At 41.9% G+C, this 17,595-nt stretch overlaps 1 protein-coding gene across 5 annotated transcripts in view; it reads right to left on the minus strand.

Annotated features, from left to right (window-relative positions):
• Positions 1 to 263: 263 nt before the first annotated feature.
• LOC106583288 (SPRY domain-containing protein 3) overlaps positions 264 to 17,595 on the minus strand; it is a 96,920-nt gene continuing 79,588 nt past the window's right edge. For 2 of the 5 annotated variants that reach the window (XM_045705076.2, XM_014167268.3), the window contains 6 exons: positions 10,425 to 10,574; positions 4,821 to 4,925; positions 3,185 to 3,242; positions 2,288 to 2,407; positions 1,985 to 2,118; positions 264 to 1,719 (listed from right to left, as the gene is read on the minus strand). In XM_045705076.2, coding sequence (XP_045561032.2) covers positions 1,585 to 1,719; positions 1,985 to 2,118; positions 2,288 to 2,407; positions 3,185 to 3,242; positions 4,821 to 4,925; positions 10,425 to 10,574 — 702 coding nt within the window. In that variant the 3' untranslated portion in view covers positions 264 to 1,584. Of the gene's footprint in view, positions 1,720 to 1,984; positions 2,141 to 2,287; positions 2,408 to 3,184; positions 3,243 to 4,820; positions 4,926 to 10,424; positions 10,575 to 17,595 lie in introns of those variants that run through there. The other 3 variants (XM_045705075.2, XM_014167269.3, XM_014167270.3) reach the window with 3 other exon arrangements.

Raw genomic sequence — 17,595 nt, forward strand, 5'->3', positions numbered from 1 at the left:
TATGTTGTTGTCTTAGGTCTCTCTTTACGTAGTGTCTCTCTTGTCGTGATGTGTTTTGTCCTAGATTTTTTTATTTTATTTTAATCCCAGCCCCCGCCCCCACAGGAGGCCTTTTTCCTTTTGGTAGGCCGTCATTGTAAATAAGAATTTGTTCTTAACTGACTTGACTAGTTAAATAAAATACAATAATATAATATAGCTCCGTCTGCTGGCTATAAGTCTTTCATCCAAATGAGAGAGAAAAAACACAAAGCAGGCCATCCTATATAAATAGATACTCATCTTTATTTATAAACATTGCATACAAGTTCACAATTTAGAGGTGACTCATATCAATGATTAAATTAACCTAATTGGTGACTAATATGAAATCAAATGACACTTGGTCAGGAACAGTTAGTGCATGATCTTCAGTTTTTTTTATCATAAAATACAATCAATCAGCACATTGCTAAGTATTTCATTTAACAATATAAATGAACCCAAAAGAGAAGGAACATAGATAGACATGTTAAACAAAAAGCCTCGGAAATGCCTGTAGTAATGCATCATAAAACAGTACATCTACAATAAAGTGCTTGTGATAAAAGGATATGGCATTATCATAGTCTTACAAAAAAATGACATAACTCAACATCCTCATTTGGATTTTGGCATACCTGAGAGTTGGATTTCTAGTCTGTGGATTAAATTTTTTCAGCATTTTGAATGCATTCCTTTAATAATCTCAAAATATAGTTGAACTAATAAGACTTGAATGATTGTTGCTAAAGACCTGGGATTGGTCCAGCGTCTCTTTAAACTGGTTCTAGCATTTTCTATTGACATGATAAAAGTAAGCACTTTGAGGCACCCATACAGTATAGTCTTGACATATCAGCTTTGAATAATATTAATCCTCATACTATCTAGTAGCATGAGTTTCCTCTACTGATAGGAGTCAACCCAGAGTAAACTAGACTGAGGTGGGACTTCCCAGACAACATGCTGGAAGAGGATACTGCACTGAGTTTGTTTGGAGTGACTCCAAACAAACTCCCATATTGGTCTAGCATCATATCGTCCATCCTCCCGACAGGGCCTCTAGCCTTTTGGGGGCCCTAAGCAAGATTTTGTTGGCCAATTCTGCCCATTTTGCCACGGGGCAGAGATTTTTTTTTGCAGTTTTAAAGCTAATTTCCTGTAATTCTTCACATTTTGCCATGTTAATGATATCTGAGTGAAAGTGACTAACAAAAGCAATGGGCCTCTGGGCATGCATCCTGTGTGACCTGTCAGTATTCGACCATGATTACTACAAGTTTAGATAGCTGGCTAGAATAATTTACCAATCTAAAAACAGTTAGCTGACATGGTTAATTGAGTGACTGTCAGTGACTGACATACCAAGAGAAAAATTGCTGATGCACAACCACATTTTTTTTGGGGTGGGGGGTCCCTAGTGGCTTGGAGCCATAAGCGACCGCTTATGCCTGGAGCTGGCCCTGTCCTCCGAGTTTGTGGTGTGTGTGCGTCTGTCTGTGTTGGAGCCACTTCTCTCTGGTCATGTCCCTACTCTCTTCACTCCATCCTCCCCCTCTCCTCTCACCCGCTTAGGGGGTGCAGGTCCACCCTGACCTTTTCCCCGGTGCTCATCATGCCGATGGTAGGATAGAACCCCCCTGCTGGCACTGCCACCTCCTTGCGGCCCACCACCTTCCCATTCCGTGTGAAGAACACCTAGCACAACACAAGGGGGTGACAGTGAGCTACTATTCACACTAGGATTGGGGTTGATTCCATTTAAATTAATTTAGGATATGAACAAAAGTGACAAATTATTTTGAAAATTCAGTGCCTACTCTTTTACCACTCCTATATCAAATCAGAACACATCACATATAAAATCCTAACTAATTCAACATAACCCCTCTCCTGCCTCTCACAGAGCTGACGCTCTGGCCCTGTTTGAAGGTTTGCTGATGTAGACAAAAGAGTCTCTCACCACGACCTTCCTCCCCTCCTGCTCCCCCTCCAGTTCCTCCCCATCCTTCTCCTCGTCTTCATCGTTCATATAGAGGTCGTTCTGGACACGCCGCTGCTTAGGCCACAACTCCGAGTCCCCGTCGTCACTGTCATCTGAGGGAGCCACACCGATATGCTCAGAAAGGACGAGGATAGTTAACTAAGTATACCATTCAAAATCCCCACTCACATTTGCTGCTTTATTACATTTTTTATAATCTAATGACATTGTTTGTTTCATGGTTGTCTGTCTCAGATGGCAGCAGCCTAATGGTGCACTCACCTCCACTGTCCAGGATGTAGTCCCGTGGGAACATGATGCCACAGCCCATGACGTCCCCCTCAAAACAGCGAGGGCCAAAGGCATCCCCCACCCCACTACCCTGGAAGAGCTTCCCATCATCTGAGAAAGAGGGAAGGAGAAAAGAGAGTGTGTGTGTGTGTGTGTGTGTGTATGAGAGAGCATGTATGTAAATTTGAATCATTCTGTATTTCAATTCCATGCAAATTCAATCAGTTCAGGGTAAACAGAAAATTCCTATATCAATGAATCTCCTAAATTAACTGAATTGAAAAGGAAAATGAACCCAACCCAGAACATCTAAATGAGTGAGATGATTGAGACTGACTGCTGTGTGCCGAGCTAGAATATAAACTTAAAAGTAAATTTTTCCTCATCTCAACCTCCCTCGGCAGTGGAATAGTCAACCAGAGGTCAGGGGGAATGCGAGAGGAAAGAGCTACTTTCTCATCCTTAGGGTGGATTTTAGGAAGAGAGAAACAATGACATGGAACAGATGAAACATGAAGAGATCACTAGGTGGGGCTTCACCTAATCACCACTTTGGCAGATAAGCAGTGATAAACACACAGGCTTATCATAAGAGTAACACACTGATAATGGTATCCCACCATTCATGGGGACTTGGACAACTCTCAGCTTCTCTCTCAATCTCTGGCTGAGCCCTACATAGCACCCTATTCCCTACATAGTGCACTACTTTTGACCAGAGCCCTATGGGCAGGAAGGGTACCACAGGAGTCAGTCTGACCAATAATTAGAATCATGCATGGCAAGCAGGTACAGAGACAGACACATTCAAGTAACAAACCAAACCATCATAGAGGAACACTTGCAGACGGACAGATAGACAGACGCTACATGACTCAGGACACTCACCTGCATGATAGGCTATGGAGCCCCTGCTCCAGCCAGGGTGTCTGTTTTTGGGGTAATCCTGTGAAATTAAGTGATAATATGTCAATGAGGTTTGACTCATACGAGGTGTGTGTGTATCTAATGACACCTTCCTGATACTGATTAATAGTGTGTGTACGCACATATAAACTCAGCAAAAAAAGAAACATCCCTCTTTCAGGACCCTGTCTTTCAAAGATAATTTGTAAAAATCCAAATAACTTCCCAGATCTTCATTGTAAAGGGTTATGGAATGGTCGTTAAGACACTAACAGCTTACAAACGGTAGGCAATTAAGGTCAGAGTTATGAAAACTTAGGACACTAAAGAGGCCTTTCTACTGACTCTGAAAAACACCAAAAGAAAGATGCCCAGGGTCCCTGCTCATCTGAGTGAACGTGCCTTAGGCATGCTGCAAGGAGGCATGAGGACTGCAGATGTGGCCAGGGCAATAAATTGCAATGTCCTTACTGTGACACGCCTAAGACAGCGCTACAGGGAGACAGGACGGACAGCTGATCGTCCTCACAGTGGCAGACCACGTGTAACAACACCTGCCAGGATCGGTACATCCGAACATCACACCTGCGGGACAGGTACAGGATGGTAACAACAACTGCCCGAGTTACACAAGGAACGCACAATCCCTCCATCAGTGCTCAGACTTTCCGCAATAGGCAGAGAGAAGCTTGACTGAAGGCTTGTAGGCCTGTTGTAAGGCAGGTCCTCACCAGACATCACCGGCAACAACGTCGCCTATGGGCACAAACCCACCGTCGCTGGAACAGACAGGACTGGCAAAAAGTGCTCTTCACTGACGAGTCACACTTTTGTCTCACCAGGGGTGATGGTCGGATTCGCGTTTATCGCCGAAGGAATGAGCGTTACACCGAGGCCTGTACTCTGGAGCGGGATCGATTTGGAGGTGGAGGGTCCGTCATGGTCTGGGGCGGTGTGTCACAGCATCATCGGACTGAGCTGGTTGTCATTGCAGGCAATCTCAACGCTGAGCGTTACAGGGAAGACATCCTCCTCCCTCATGTGGTACCCTTCCTGCAGGCTCATCCTGACATGACCCTGCAGCATGACAATGCCACCAGCCATACTGCTCGTTCTGTGTGTGATTTCCTGCAAGTCAGGTATGTCAGTGTTCTGCCATGTCCAGCGAAGAGCCTGGATCTCAATCCCATTGAGCACGTCTGGGACCTGTTGGATCGGAGGTTGAGGGCTAGGGCCATTCCCCCCAGAAATGTCCGGGAACTTGCAGGTGCCTTGGTGGAAGAGTGGGGTAACATCTCACAGAAAGAACTGGCAAATCTGGTGCAGTCCATGAGGAGGAGATGCACTGCAGTACTTAATGCAGCTGGTGGCCACACCAGATACTGACTGTTACTTTTGATTTTGACCCCCCCTTGGTTCAGGGACACATTATTCAATTTCTGTTAGTCACATGTCTGTGGAACTTGTTCAGTTTATGTCTCAGTTGTTGAATCTTGTTATGTTCATACAAATATTTACACATGTTAAGTTTGCTGAAAATAAACGCAGTTGACAGTGAGAGGATGTTTCTATTTTTGCTGAGTTAGTGTGTGTTTGTTTCATTGATTTAGTTTCCTACCAATGCTTCATTGAGCCCCCAGGTGATCCAACAGAAACCCCAACAAAGGCCCAGTGTTGTAGCTGATAAGATCTGAAGATGAGTCACATTTAATGGGGGTGCACCCTGTCCATCAGCCCATACAATGGAAGTCCTCATGAAGGAACAATAAGAGCATTTATTTTCTAGTTCTTCAGACAGCCTCCTCTACTCCATCTCTGCAATACATTTTGACACATAAGGGTCATTAAAAGAATCTGTATTTGAAGCCATAAAACACTATGATGAGTCACTGCGACTCTGAAGACACCATTTGTTATAGGCTTTACCCACAGCAACCGCTATCCATTAATGAAACAGCTTTCTCAAAACACTCAGATGCTAATCTTTAACACACCATGGGTAACATCAGCTGGGGATGGCGTCACCAGAGCTAATAGCCCTATCTTCTATGCTGGTATTATTCACTGAAACACACAGTAACAAAGACATGTACTTTGGCGCCACCAGGTCACGACTAATGCTAACTGGTTTAGAGAAGAATGAAAAGAGAGCTGCCTTTGTGCCAATGGAAGCCCCTATGGCCACAGTGGTACAGATATGGAGAGATAGAGACACAGGGAGGAGAGGACAGTGGATAAAGAGAGGGTCAGATAGTGGGAGAGGTATGGAGATGGACAGGTGAGGCAATGGAGAGATGGGAAGATGAGATTACATGCGAGTATGATTAAGGGATGAAAAAGTGAAGATGAAGACCATGATAGATGAGAAAGAAAGAGATGGAGAGGTAGGAGACCGAGAGATAGAGTGACACAGGAATGTGTATCACACCATCCCACAGTTCTCCAATAAAAAAAGAGGAGTCCAAGTTGTCACTGATCTGCTTTCACAAGTGGTTTTTCAACGGGGATGACGTCCGCCTTTGATTTTTCCTGTGAGAGGTAAATGGTTCACAATCAACACATTAATGAGAGGATGGCTCATTGGGTCTGCTAGGAGGTAAAGGGGAGCAGTGGAAGTCTGAAACCTCAGGAATGGCAGACTGCTGGATTTATGATGCCCCACCAGAACTGCCGACTGCTCCAGAAAACAATTCCCGGAAAACAAATCAGTGAAATCACAGAGCTCTTAGTGCCAAGCAACACACACAGACAAGAGTGCAAAGGTTTAGGAGGTAGGGAGAGTGACTGTGTGTGACATGACATTAGGCAACCCCAGAGATTAACAAGGGTGTGGACTTGATCAAAGGTAGATGAATTGTGCAAAAGTAACTAACTGACATCAGGATGGTTTCGCTTCAACGCCCAATGGAGGACTTACATTCATTGTCATTGTCTGGGTACATCACATCCTTACAACAGCCATGGGACCACAGTGGTTAGCTATTTTTTTATTTTATTTTTTTATTTATTTCACCTTTATTTAACCAGGTAGGCAAGTTGAGAACAAGTTCTCATTTACAATTGCGACCTGGCCAAGATAAAGCAAAGCAGTTCGACAACATACAAAAACACAGAGTTACACATGGAGTAAAACAACATACAATCAATGATGCAGTAGAAAAAAATAAAATAAAAATAAGATTATATACAATGTGAGCAAATGTGAGATAAGGGAGGTAAAGGCAAAAAAAAAAAAAAGGGGGTACAGGCCAAAGATAGAAGACACCAACACCTATTAATAAAACCTCAATAATAGGGCTTACCCAGGAAAAACTTCCAAAAGTACAATTCATGGTAAACAGGAGTTGGAGCACTAAAAAAAACAGACAGATCTACTTCTTACGCTCAGGCCTTGCTCCATAATCTGATGAAGCACAGGTATCCTGACATTTCTCCTCTGAATAAGTCATTTTGGAGAGTTCTTTCCTGCCATTTGTTGTTGAGCAAACCTACTCTCCTTTGTTTGCTGAAACGGGGAGGCCTACCTGAACTGTGACTTACTTGAAACTCTCCATGTCGTCACAAGAGTGGGAGCTCCAGATGCAGTCAAAAAGGTCAAGAACGATGCAGCAGTATCGAGGGGCTCTTATTTCCAGGTTCTCTTATCTGATAAAATAACTGACATATCTGAAGTAGGAGCTCTTTGATTTACATTAAACAGGATGTGCCGATTCCATGTTGATTAAATCTCTGCTGTCATAATGAGTTCAGGTGTCTGCGTTAAGCAAACAGTCATTAGACAAGCCCTCTCTAAACTGCCTGACAGATGATATTTCCACAATACGGAGATAATCACTGTCATGAATTATACAGAGAGAGACACCGTTGGAAGGGGTCCAAATTAATTACTTTAGGATATTAGCGTTATCTACGATATTATCAACTTGATCTTTCTAACCCAGAGAATGCAAGCACTTCCTGCATACTTTTCTTTTTAATGTAGTTTCTTTCTGTGTATGGTGCTACTCAGTGGTAAGCAACTCAGACAAAAATGCCCAGCTATCTAGCGACTAAATAGCCATGCTTGGAAAACTGCCACACTGTGAAAGTTGTCATTCACTTGGAAATAGTGAAATAAACAATGCTTGCCATGAGTAACAGAAGAAAAATAGCAGCGATAGATGGATAATTAGAGAGAGAGAGAGCGAGAGAGAGCGAGCGAGAGACAGGTAGATAAGTGGCTGTAATCTTGTGAGCTGGAGACCGGGTTCGATACAGCACATTTTCCACACTCCACTTCAGTCAGAGTTGCTATCATGTTAGCACGATTGGTTAGCATGTAAATGGAACAGCCTGTGTTTTCTACGGAAAACCAAATGAGGGGTTCAAATGAGACAATATTTATTCTGTTGTTCGCTTTTCCCCTCTCCGTCATTCATCACTCTGAATGGGGTGGAAATAGTGAGAGAAGTGGAGGAGAAGGAGTTGAAGGAGGATAGGATAGTCATGGCTGAGCTAGCGAGATAAGTGACAGCAACATTTGACCAAAGGCACTGACTGGTTAAACAACTACCTCAGTTTCTTTTTCATTTTACCTCCTTTGCACGCCAAAATTAAGGTTTGATTGGCATCTAGCCTAATTCCATGTTTTTAGATGGTGCCCATCTTTCCCATACATTTGGAATTGAGGCCTGCATATACAGTTGAAGTCGGAAGTTTACATACACCTCAGCCAAATACATTTAAACTCAGTTTCTCACAATTCCTTACATTTAATCCTAGTAACAATTCCCTGTCTTAGGTCAGTTAGGATCACCACTTTATTTTAAGAATGTGAAATGTCAGAATAATAGTAGAGAGAATGATTTATTTCAGCTTTTATTTCTTTCATCACATTCCCAGTGGGTCAGAAGTTTACATACACTCAATTCATATTTGGTAGCATTGCCTTTAAATTGTTTAACTTGGGTCAAACGTTTCGGGTAGCCTTCCACAAGCTTCCCACAATAAGTTGGGAGAGCTGGTGTAACTGAGTCAGGTTTGTAGGCCTCCTTGCTCGCACACGCCTTTTCAGTTCTGCCCACAAAATCTATAGGATTGAGGTCAGGGCTTTGTGATGGCGACTCCAATACCTTGACTTTGATGTCCTTAAGCCATCGTGCAACAAATTTGGAAGTATGCTTGGGGTAATTGTCCATTTGGAAGACCCATTTGCGACCAAGCTTTAACTTTGTGACTGATGTCTTGAGATGTTCTTTCAATATAGCCACATCATTTTCCTCCCTCATGAAGCCATCTATTTTGTGAAGTGCACCAGTCCCTCCTGCAACAAAGCACCCCCACAGCATGATGCTGCCACCCCTGTGCTTCGCGGTTGGGATGGTGTTCTTCGGCTGGGATCGCTGCGCCTCACGGACCTGCTTCCCGATTCCCCAGATGAGTGCCATCGCCAGGCATGAAGTGGGAAGGATGGTCTCGGGTTCTGGGGTAGTAATCGTGGGGCTATAGCGGCGGAACAGTGCATCCGGCTTGACACTCTTATATCCCGGCTGGTATGAGAGGGAGAAGTTGAACCATTTCAACAGCAGGGCCCATCTGGCTTGCCTGGAGTTGAGGCGCTTGGCACCCCCACAGCATGATGCTGCCAGCCCTGTGCTTCACGGTTGGGATGGTGTTCTTCGGCTTGCAAGCCTCCCCTTTTTTCCTCCAAACATAACCATGGTCATTATGGCCAAACAGTTCTATTTTTGTTTCATCAGACCAGAGGACATTTCTCCAAAAAGTATGATCTTTGTCCCCATGTGCAGTTGCAAACCGTAGTCTGGCTTTTTTATGGCGGTTTTGGAGCAGTGGCTTCCTTGCTGAGCGGCCTTTCAGGTTATGTCGATATTGGACTCGTTTTACTATGGTTATAGACTTTTGTACCTGTTTCCTCCAGCATCTTCACAAGGTCCTTTGCTGTTGTTCTGGGATTGATTTGCACTTATCGCACCAAAGTACGTTCATCTCTAGGAGACAGAACGCGTCTCCTTCCTGAGCGGTATGACGGCTGCGTGGTCCCATGGTGTTTATACTTGCGTACTATTGTTTGTACAGATGAACGTGGTACCTTCAGGCATTTGGAAATTGCTCCCAAGGACGAACCAGACTTGTGGAGGTCTACATTTCTTTTTCTGAGGTCTTGGCTGATTTCTTTTGATTGTCCCATGATGTCATGCAAAGAGGCACTGAGTTTGAAGGTAGGCCTTGAAAGACATCCACAGGTACACCTCCAATTGACTCAAATGATGTCAATTAGCCCATCAGAAGCTTCTAAAGCCATGACATAATTTTCTGGAACTTTCCAAGTTGTTTAAAGGCACACTCAACTTAGTGTATGTACACTTCTGACCCACAGGAATTGTGATACAGTGAATTATAAGTGAAATAATCTGTCTGTAAACAATTGTTGGAGAAATTACTTGTGTCATGCAAAGTAGATGTCCTAACCGACTTGCCAAAACTATAGTTAGTTTACAAGAAATTTGTGGAGTGGTTGAAAAACGAGTTTTAATGACTCCAACCTAAGTGAATGTAAACTTCTGACTTCAACTGTATATTTGAATGCACATTCAGAATTTGTACAACAGATGGGGTGTCGGTGTTATATATGGATTGGTATGAAAACATTTGAGGTGACAGTGAATTAAGAACCGTAGAATGTTACGGAAGTATAACATGTTTCAGATGGACTCATTCTAGGCTGGATAATGAGAATGTAGGGTGATGATGACGGTCATAATAGTGTCATTGATGGTCATTGTGTTGGAGATAATGACAATAGTGACAATAGCAATGAATGATGATAATGATCAACTTGATGATGATAATGTAGGAGGACATGGCATGTGATGTAGCGGTTAGTGCCGCTGCCTTTGGAGCACACACGTACTGTATGGGGCCGGAGAAGGCTGACGTTTTACGTGTCCCCAACCGATTGTGTTTGTTTGTTTATTTGCGTTGTTTGTAACTTATTTTTGAACTTATTTTGTACATAATGTTACAGCTACCGTCTCTTATGACCGAAAATAACTTCTGGACATCAGGACTGCAATTACTCACCACGGACTGGCTCCAATCTGGCCCCTGCATGCCCCGCTAGCACAGCATTTCTGCTGCTTACTTTCCTGTCTCTCTTTACTGACTCCGTCCAATAAAGTAGAAAAATCATTTTATTTTTAAATATATGATTAAGGACACGTACCCTGCGTGCCAGTCCCAGGGCGATGTAGCACTTCTCTCCTGCATCAGTGATCTCCAGCTCATAGTAGTGGCAGCGTGTGTTGAGGGGTAGACGGGCCTGGGCCAAACCCACATCCACGATGCTTTTCCCTTTACCCATGTACTCCAACAACTGAGGGACAGAAGGATGGTATACATACAACACAATAAGGCAACTATCTATAAATAAATAAACTAATTGAAAACCCAATCTTGCACAAAGATTGTACATTCAGTACAATTGAACAGCTTTAAGGATACAGGGCCAGGGAAGTAGAGAAGAAGCACATTCTTCTCAGCACACAACTACCCTCAGGACAAGAACAACAGATAATTTATGATATGATTATGTCATATATTGACGATAACAACACACTGTTGGCTCAGCACAACAAAAATAACATGTACATTTTGTCCTGCAGTATATTCTCATTTAACCTGAGGAAGAAAGAAACAATAACAAGGCATAGAACTGTGCTAATTACCTTCAACTAATGAAGGCAATACCTCAAAACTGTTTTTAGTGTGAATGTATTCAGGGGTTGGGCGGTATCCAGATTTTCATACCGTTCCTGTTCTATAACGGGTTATACATATTACCGGCAGTGCACACAAGGGCGCTATTTCTTTCCAACGTTTTTTGTTGTTGTTAACAATATAAAAAAAATGCTTACAAAGGCTAACAAATTACTAGTTAATTCCCATAGTGGATGTTAACTAACAAGTGCAATCAAACAAACTAATTGCAAGGACAGACTACCCAGCTCCTATCTTAAAAGGCTACTCACAGTTGTGCTGCACACACAAAACTAATTTAGGCAGCAGGGATCCTGAATCAGGAGCGGATTGACTATCTCTGCTGTAACCAAGAAGCTTGATCATGCAAGCTAGCAACTTAGCTAGCAAGTTAGGGACAGTAAGACATTTACTGGGGTAAGGGGGTGGTCCAAAACAGGGGAGGGTTGTCTAACTTTTTTTTGCTGCATAGAGGAGGGTAGTGTTTTTTCCCCCCTGGCTTGCACTCGCTCTTTTGTAGGTTTTACTATAGAATTTCTTCCATCCTAGCCAAATGTCCTTATCTGTTTGCATGGCCTCTCCTATATTAAGGTGCTTTGGTACTTCCCTTATGCACTATGCTTTTCCACATGCTAACTTTGACTATACCACAGGTCAATATAGTCTACCAATCTAACTGTCTATCCTGCCCTCTATCCACCATTCACAGTGTCAATATTGGTAGGTGGATGTCAAGATCTGCAATGGGCTAACTAGCAATCACACCACACATAAAAGCATTCAAGCTGCATAAAAGTTCAATAGGAATCAAAAAGAACAAATAGAAATAGCTGACAGGCAGTGGAAAGGCCAGGTGCATCATTGCGCATGAAAGAACTCAAAAAGCTCCCCTATTGATCTTGTTTAGGGACAATACAATTATCCTTCCTAGACTAGTCTATAACAAACACCACAATACAATTAATAATTGCATTATTGTTTTCAAGTGAGTACTTAATTCTCCTCTAGGCTGCAGTGAAAATGTCATTTGAATAACGGCACAAAAGCCCTGTGATTTAAAATGTTTCATTCCATTTAAATCAGTTGTGGTTCTACTCTCCACAGTTTATAAGGTCTAGAAAGTCACAGTAGCAGGCCAGACTGGCTGTATTCTTACTTCTGATAGTGAGATGCCTGTTGCATATTTTCATTCTCCCAAATTGTCCTATAATAATGTGGCCACATGCTCCAGGCAGGCCAGTTATTTAGGAAAGCTTAACATGTGCTCTGCCTCCTCTTCAATCCGAGTTTATTTCTTATTTTTTTTATTTCACCTTTATTTAACCAGGTAGGCCAGTTGAGAACAAGTTCTTATTTACAACTGTGACCTGGCCAAGATAAAGCAAAGCAGTGCGACAAAAACAACAGAGTTGCACATGGGATAAACAATCATACAGTCAATAACACAATAGAAAATCTGTATACAGTGTGTGCAAATGAAGTAAGGAGGTAAGGCAATAAATAAGCCATAATGGCGAAGTAATTACAATTTAGCAATTAACACTGGAGTGATAGATGTGCAGATGAGGATGTGCAAGTAGAAATACCGTTGTGCAAAAGAGCAGAAAAAAAACAAAGATGGGGATGAGGTAGGTAGGTAGGTAGGAAGTTGGGTGGATGGGCTATTTACAGATGGGCTGTGTACAGGTGCAGCGATCGGTAAGCTGCTCTGACACTCGATGCTTGAAGTTAGAGAGGGAGATATAAGTCTCCAACTTCAGTGATTTTTGCAGTTCGTTTCAGTCATTGGCAGCAGAGAACTGGAAGGAAAGGCGACCAAAGGAGGTGTTGGCTTTGGGGATGACCAATGAAATATACCTGCTGGAGCACGTGCTACGGGTGCGTGTTGCTATGGTGACCAGTGAGCTGAGATAAGGCGGAGCTTTACCTAGCAAAGACTTATAGATGACCTGGAGCCAGTGGGTTTGGCTACGAATATGTAGCGAGGACCAGCCAATGAGAGCATACAGGTCGCAATGGTGGGTAGTATATGGGGCTTTGGTGACAAAACGGACGGCACTGTGATAGACTGCATCCAATTTGCTGAGTAGTGTGTTGGAGGCTATTTTGTAAATGACATCGCCGAAGTCAAGGATTGGTAGGATAGTCAGTTTTACGAGGGTATGTTTGGCAGCATGAGTAAAGGAGGCTTTGTTGCGAAATAGGAAGCCGATTCTAGATTTAATTTTGGATTGGAGATGCTTAATTTGAGTCTAGAAGGAGAGTTTACAGTCTAACCAGACCCCACGGGGGACCAGTACGGAGAAAACAAATGTATGAAATGTATGCATTCACTACTGTAAGTCGCTCTGGATAAGAGCGTCTGCTAAATGACTAAAATGTATGTAAATGTAGGTATTTATAGTTGTCCACATAGTCAGAACTGTCCAGAGTAGTGATGCTAGTCGGGCAGGCGGGTGTGGGCAGCGATCGGTTGAAGAGCATGCATTTAGTTTTACTAGCGTTTAACTTCTTTGGAATCTGGGGGCAGTATTGAGTAGCTTGGATGAATAAGGTGCCCAGAGTAAACTGCCCGCTACTCAGGTCCAGAAGCTAGGATATGCATATTATTAGTAGATTTGGATAGAAAACACTCTGAATGATGTCTGTGAGTATAACAGAACTCATATGGCAGGCAAAAGCATGAGAAAAATCCAACCAGGAAGTGGGAAATCTGAGGTTGTAGTTTTTCAAGTGATTGCCTATCCAATATACAGTGTCTGTGGGGTCATATTGCACTTCCTAAGGCTTCCACTAGATGTCAACAGTCTTTAGAACGTTGTTTCATGCTTCTACTGTGAATGGGGAGAGAATAAGAGCTGTTTCAACCAGGTGTCTGTAAAAATGCCATGAGCTTAGTCACGCCACGGCCGTGAGAGCGAGCTGAGTTCCTTTTCATTTCTAAAAGAGAAAGGAATTGTCCGGTTGGAATATTATTGAAGATTTATGATAAAAACATCCTAAAGATTGATTCTATACATCGCTTGACATGTTTCTACAAACTGTAAAGCAACTTTTTTGACTTTCGTCTGGACTTAGTGCATGCGCCTTCTGCATTTGGAATAGTGAACTGAACGAGTGAACAAAAAGGAGGTATTTGGACATAAATATGGACTTTATCGAAACAAAACAAACATTTATTGTGGAACTGGGATTCCTGGGAGTGCATTCCGATGAAGATCATCAAAGGTAAGTGAATATTTATAATGCTATTTCTGACTTTTGTTGACGCCACAACATGGCGGGTATCTGTATGGCTTGTTTTGGTGGTTTAGCGCTGTACTGAGATTATCGCATGGTGTGCTTTGCCGTAAAGCTTTTTTGAAATCTGACACAGTGGTTGCATTAAGGAGAAGTGTATCTTTAATTCTATGTAAAACACTTGTATCTTATATCAACATTTATGATGAGTATTTCTGTAAATTGATGTGGCTCCCTGCAAAATCACTAGATGTTTTAGAGGCAAAACATTACTGAACATAACGCGCCAATGTAAACTGAGATTTTTGGATATAAATATGAACTTTATCAAACAAAACATACATGTATTGTGTAACATGAAGTCCTATGAGTGCCATCTGATGAAGATCATCAAAGGTTAGTGTTTAATTTTATCTCTATTTCTGCTTTTTGTGACTCCTCTCTTTGGCTGGAAAATGGCTGTATGTTTTTCTGTGACTAGGCGCTGACCTAACATAATCATATGGTATGCTTTCGCCGTAAAGCCTTTTTGAAATCAGACACTGTGGCTGGATTAACAAGAAGTTAAGCTTTAAAATGGTGTATAATACTTGTATGTTTGAGGAATTTTAATTATGAGATTTCTGTTGTTTTGAATTTGGCGCCCTGCAATTTCACTGGCTGTTGTCGAAGTGGGACGTTAGTGTCACACATATCCCAGAGAGGTTAAGAGCAGTTGGAGGCCACGGAAGGAGTATTGTATGGCATTGAAGCTCGTTTGGAGGTTTGTTAACGCAGTGTCCAAAGAAGGACCAGATGTATACAGAATGGTGTCGTGACTATCCCAGTGCACATAGAACCTAACACTTTAATATAGCCGAAATGTTAATAATTAAACTTTGTGTCATAAACACAACCAGTCACAATGTTGTAATCTGATTAGGCTACTTCAAGTCTCCTGTAGGCATGCGCACATTCATCCAAAATATAATTCCAGTATCCTCAAAATGGCATGACATTAACCAGGTTCCATCCAACCTTTTTATGGGGGTAAAGTACGTTGGATAAAAAATGTCACGACAGGCCTAATGGAAACAGCAAATTTGTTGGTAAACTTTCCAAATGTCGACAAAACAAAATACGCTGGACAAGGTGCGATCCTTTTGTGTCTGTAAAATTAATTGTGCGAAGAATGTGGTGGAAATGCTTTTATGCACAAATATTGATATAAAAACCATCATTATATCGAAGTAAACTTGGAGTCACGTGATAATATGTTGTGTGGTCCTCCCACTACGACTGTTAATTAGGCTACAGATGAAATAAATGACGATGAACTGCATAGGGTGGTAAAAGTGCCAGAAGATGAGTTTGATGCTCCTTTCAATAAGTAAATAGTCTTATTCTGGTGATATGATGATTGATGCTTGGCTGCCGTTTGACAAATACAAATAATCTCACCCTTTTGTCCATAATAATCTCATCATGTAGGCTATACCCGCACTGTATCTGCGAGCTGTTGGCTAGAGCGCACATGCCAGAGTGAGCACTTTCGCTATACCTACACAACATTTAACTTTTATTTTTTATTCGGTACATGGGATTTTAACCGCAAAAGTCAATTTGAATATGCACTACATATTTACCACAGACTTATCCGCAACAAGTCAATTTGATGGAAACACAACACTGATGGGAAAATGCACATGAAAATGTGTCACCAATTGGATGGAAACCTAGCTATAGACACCCTAAAGACTCTGGGAAGTGCACTAGTCCAGTGTCACTTTGGTTATGCCTGCACATCATGGTTATGCCAAACATCTAAAGAATAAGCTACAGACCAGCCAAAACAAGCATGTAAGAACTGTACTTTAACTCCCACCTCATACTCATCAAGAGGTCAAGCATTTTAAGCAGCTAGTATGGCTGGCTATCTGTGGAAAAAAGACTAGTATTAATTCAATTTAGTGTGGTCCACAAAAATATCACGGACTCAGTACCCAGGTACTTATCCAACAATATTTCATTTGTTAAGAATGTCCACCAGCATAACACCAGAGCCAGACAATAATTTTCAGTTATAAATATATATATTTTTTAGGCCTTTCCAATACATTGATATACAAATTATTATTACATTCTAAAATGTGAGAATAATGTGGACTTGCCTGACTAAATAAATTGGATGCATGGCGATTTTTCTGTAGCCTATGTGGCCAATGCAGGCACACATAATAAAGCCATGAATAGTGGTTCAATTAATCTCACAATTTGAAGCTCACCATCGCTGTTTCTATCATGAGAAAGCGACCAAAAACATTTCATTTTGTGATGGAAGGATTTGTATGGAAAGCCATGTTGAAGCCAGAATTAGATGTTCTTGTCGTCCTCATAATAACCGCACATGGTTTTACCTCAACAGAGCAGCACAACACCCTTCAATTGAAGATGTGGGAAACAAACAAGTGGCCACGTCTCTCACAAAAACTGATCAAAAAATCTTATCACCGATATTTATTATGGAGCAGTAGAACTTATAAATTGCCTACAATAATTACAAGGACTTTTCAAGCATCAATTTCAGGAAATGTCTGATTTTCAATGTAGGCCTATTCCAGTACTTTAATTTCTGAGCTCAAGTAGGCTACCTCAAGGCCTTTGTATTGTTTAACATTGCAGGTGTAACATGGAAACCAAAATGTATTTGTCATGTTATTTTATTACTAGATAATATTGTGAAGAATAATTAATAGGAATAGAGTTGGGTGTTGCACAATAGTCTATCCTACACGATTGCGCACAGTAGACTCTGTCCAATCCGAGGCATAAAAACATGAACTCATTACCTTGATGCTCTCTGTTAGACCTAACGAGACCCTGCTGTAAATCAAGCACACAACAACAGATGATCAACATCAATTCGCTAGGGATATTAGATCTAACGTGTTGTCACGGTTGTCGTAGGGTTTAGACCAAGACGCAGCGGGAAAATGTATACTCATCTTCTTTTATTAAAGGATAAAGAAGGAAAAACCAAAACAAACACGTATACAAAAAAAACACGACAAAGAACAGGCCGGTAAGGCACAAAGCTATACACAGCAACAATCTCCCACCAAATCCCATGAAAAACAAACTCCTAATTATATGACCTTCAATCAGAGGCAACAATAACCAGCTGCCTCCAATTGAAGGTCCAACCCCAATTAACTAAACATAGAACTGCAATAGACTAGACAGAACATAGTCTATGTTCTATGTTAGTGTATTTCTAACAAACCCCGGACCACATAAACCAAACACCCCTCTACCTAAATACATAGCCCGAACCACATAAAACAAACACCCCCTGCCACGTCCTGACCAAACTACAATAACAAATAACTCCTATTACTGGTCAGGACGTGACACGTGGA

The sequence above is a fragment of the Salmo salar genome, chromosome 22 (assembly GCF_965601325.2).
Source record: "Salmo salar chromosome 22, fSalSal1, whole genome shotgun sequence".
NCBI lineage: Eukaryota > Metazoa > Chordata > Actinopteri > Salmoniformes > Salmonidae > Salmo > Salmo salar.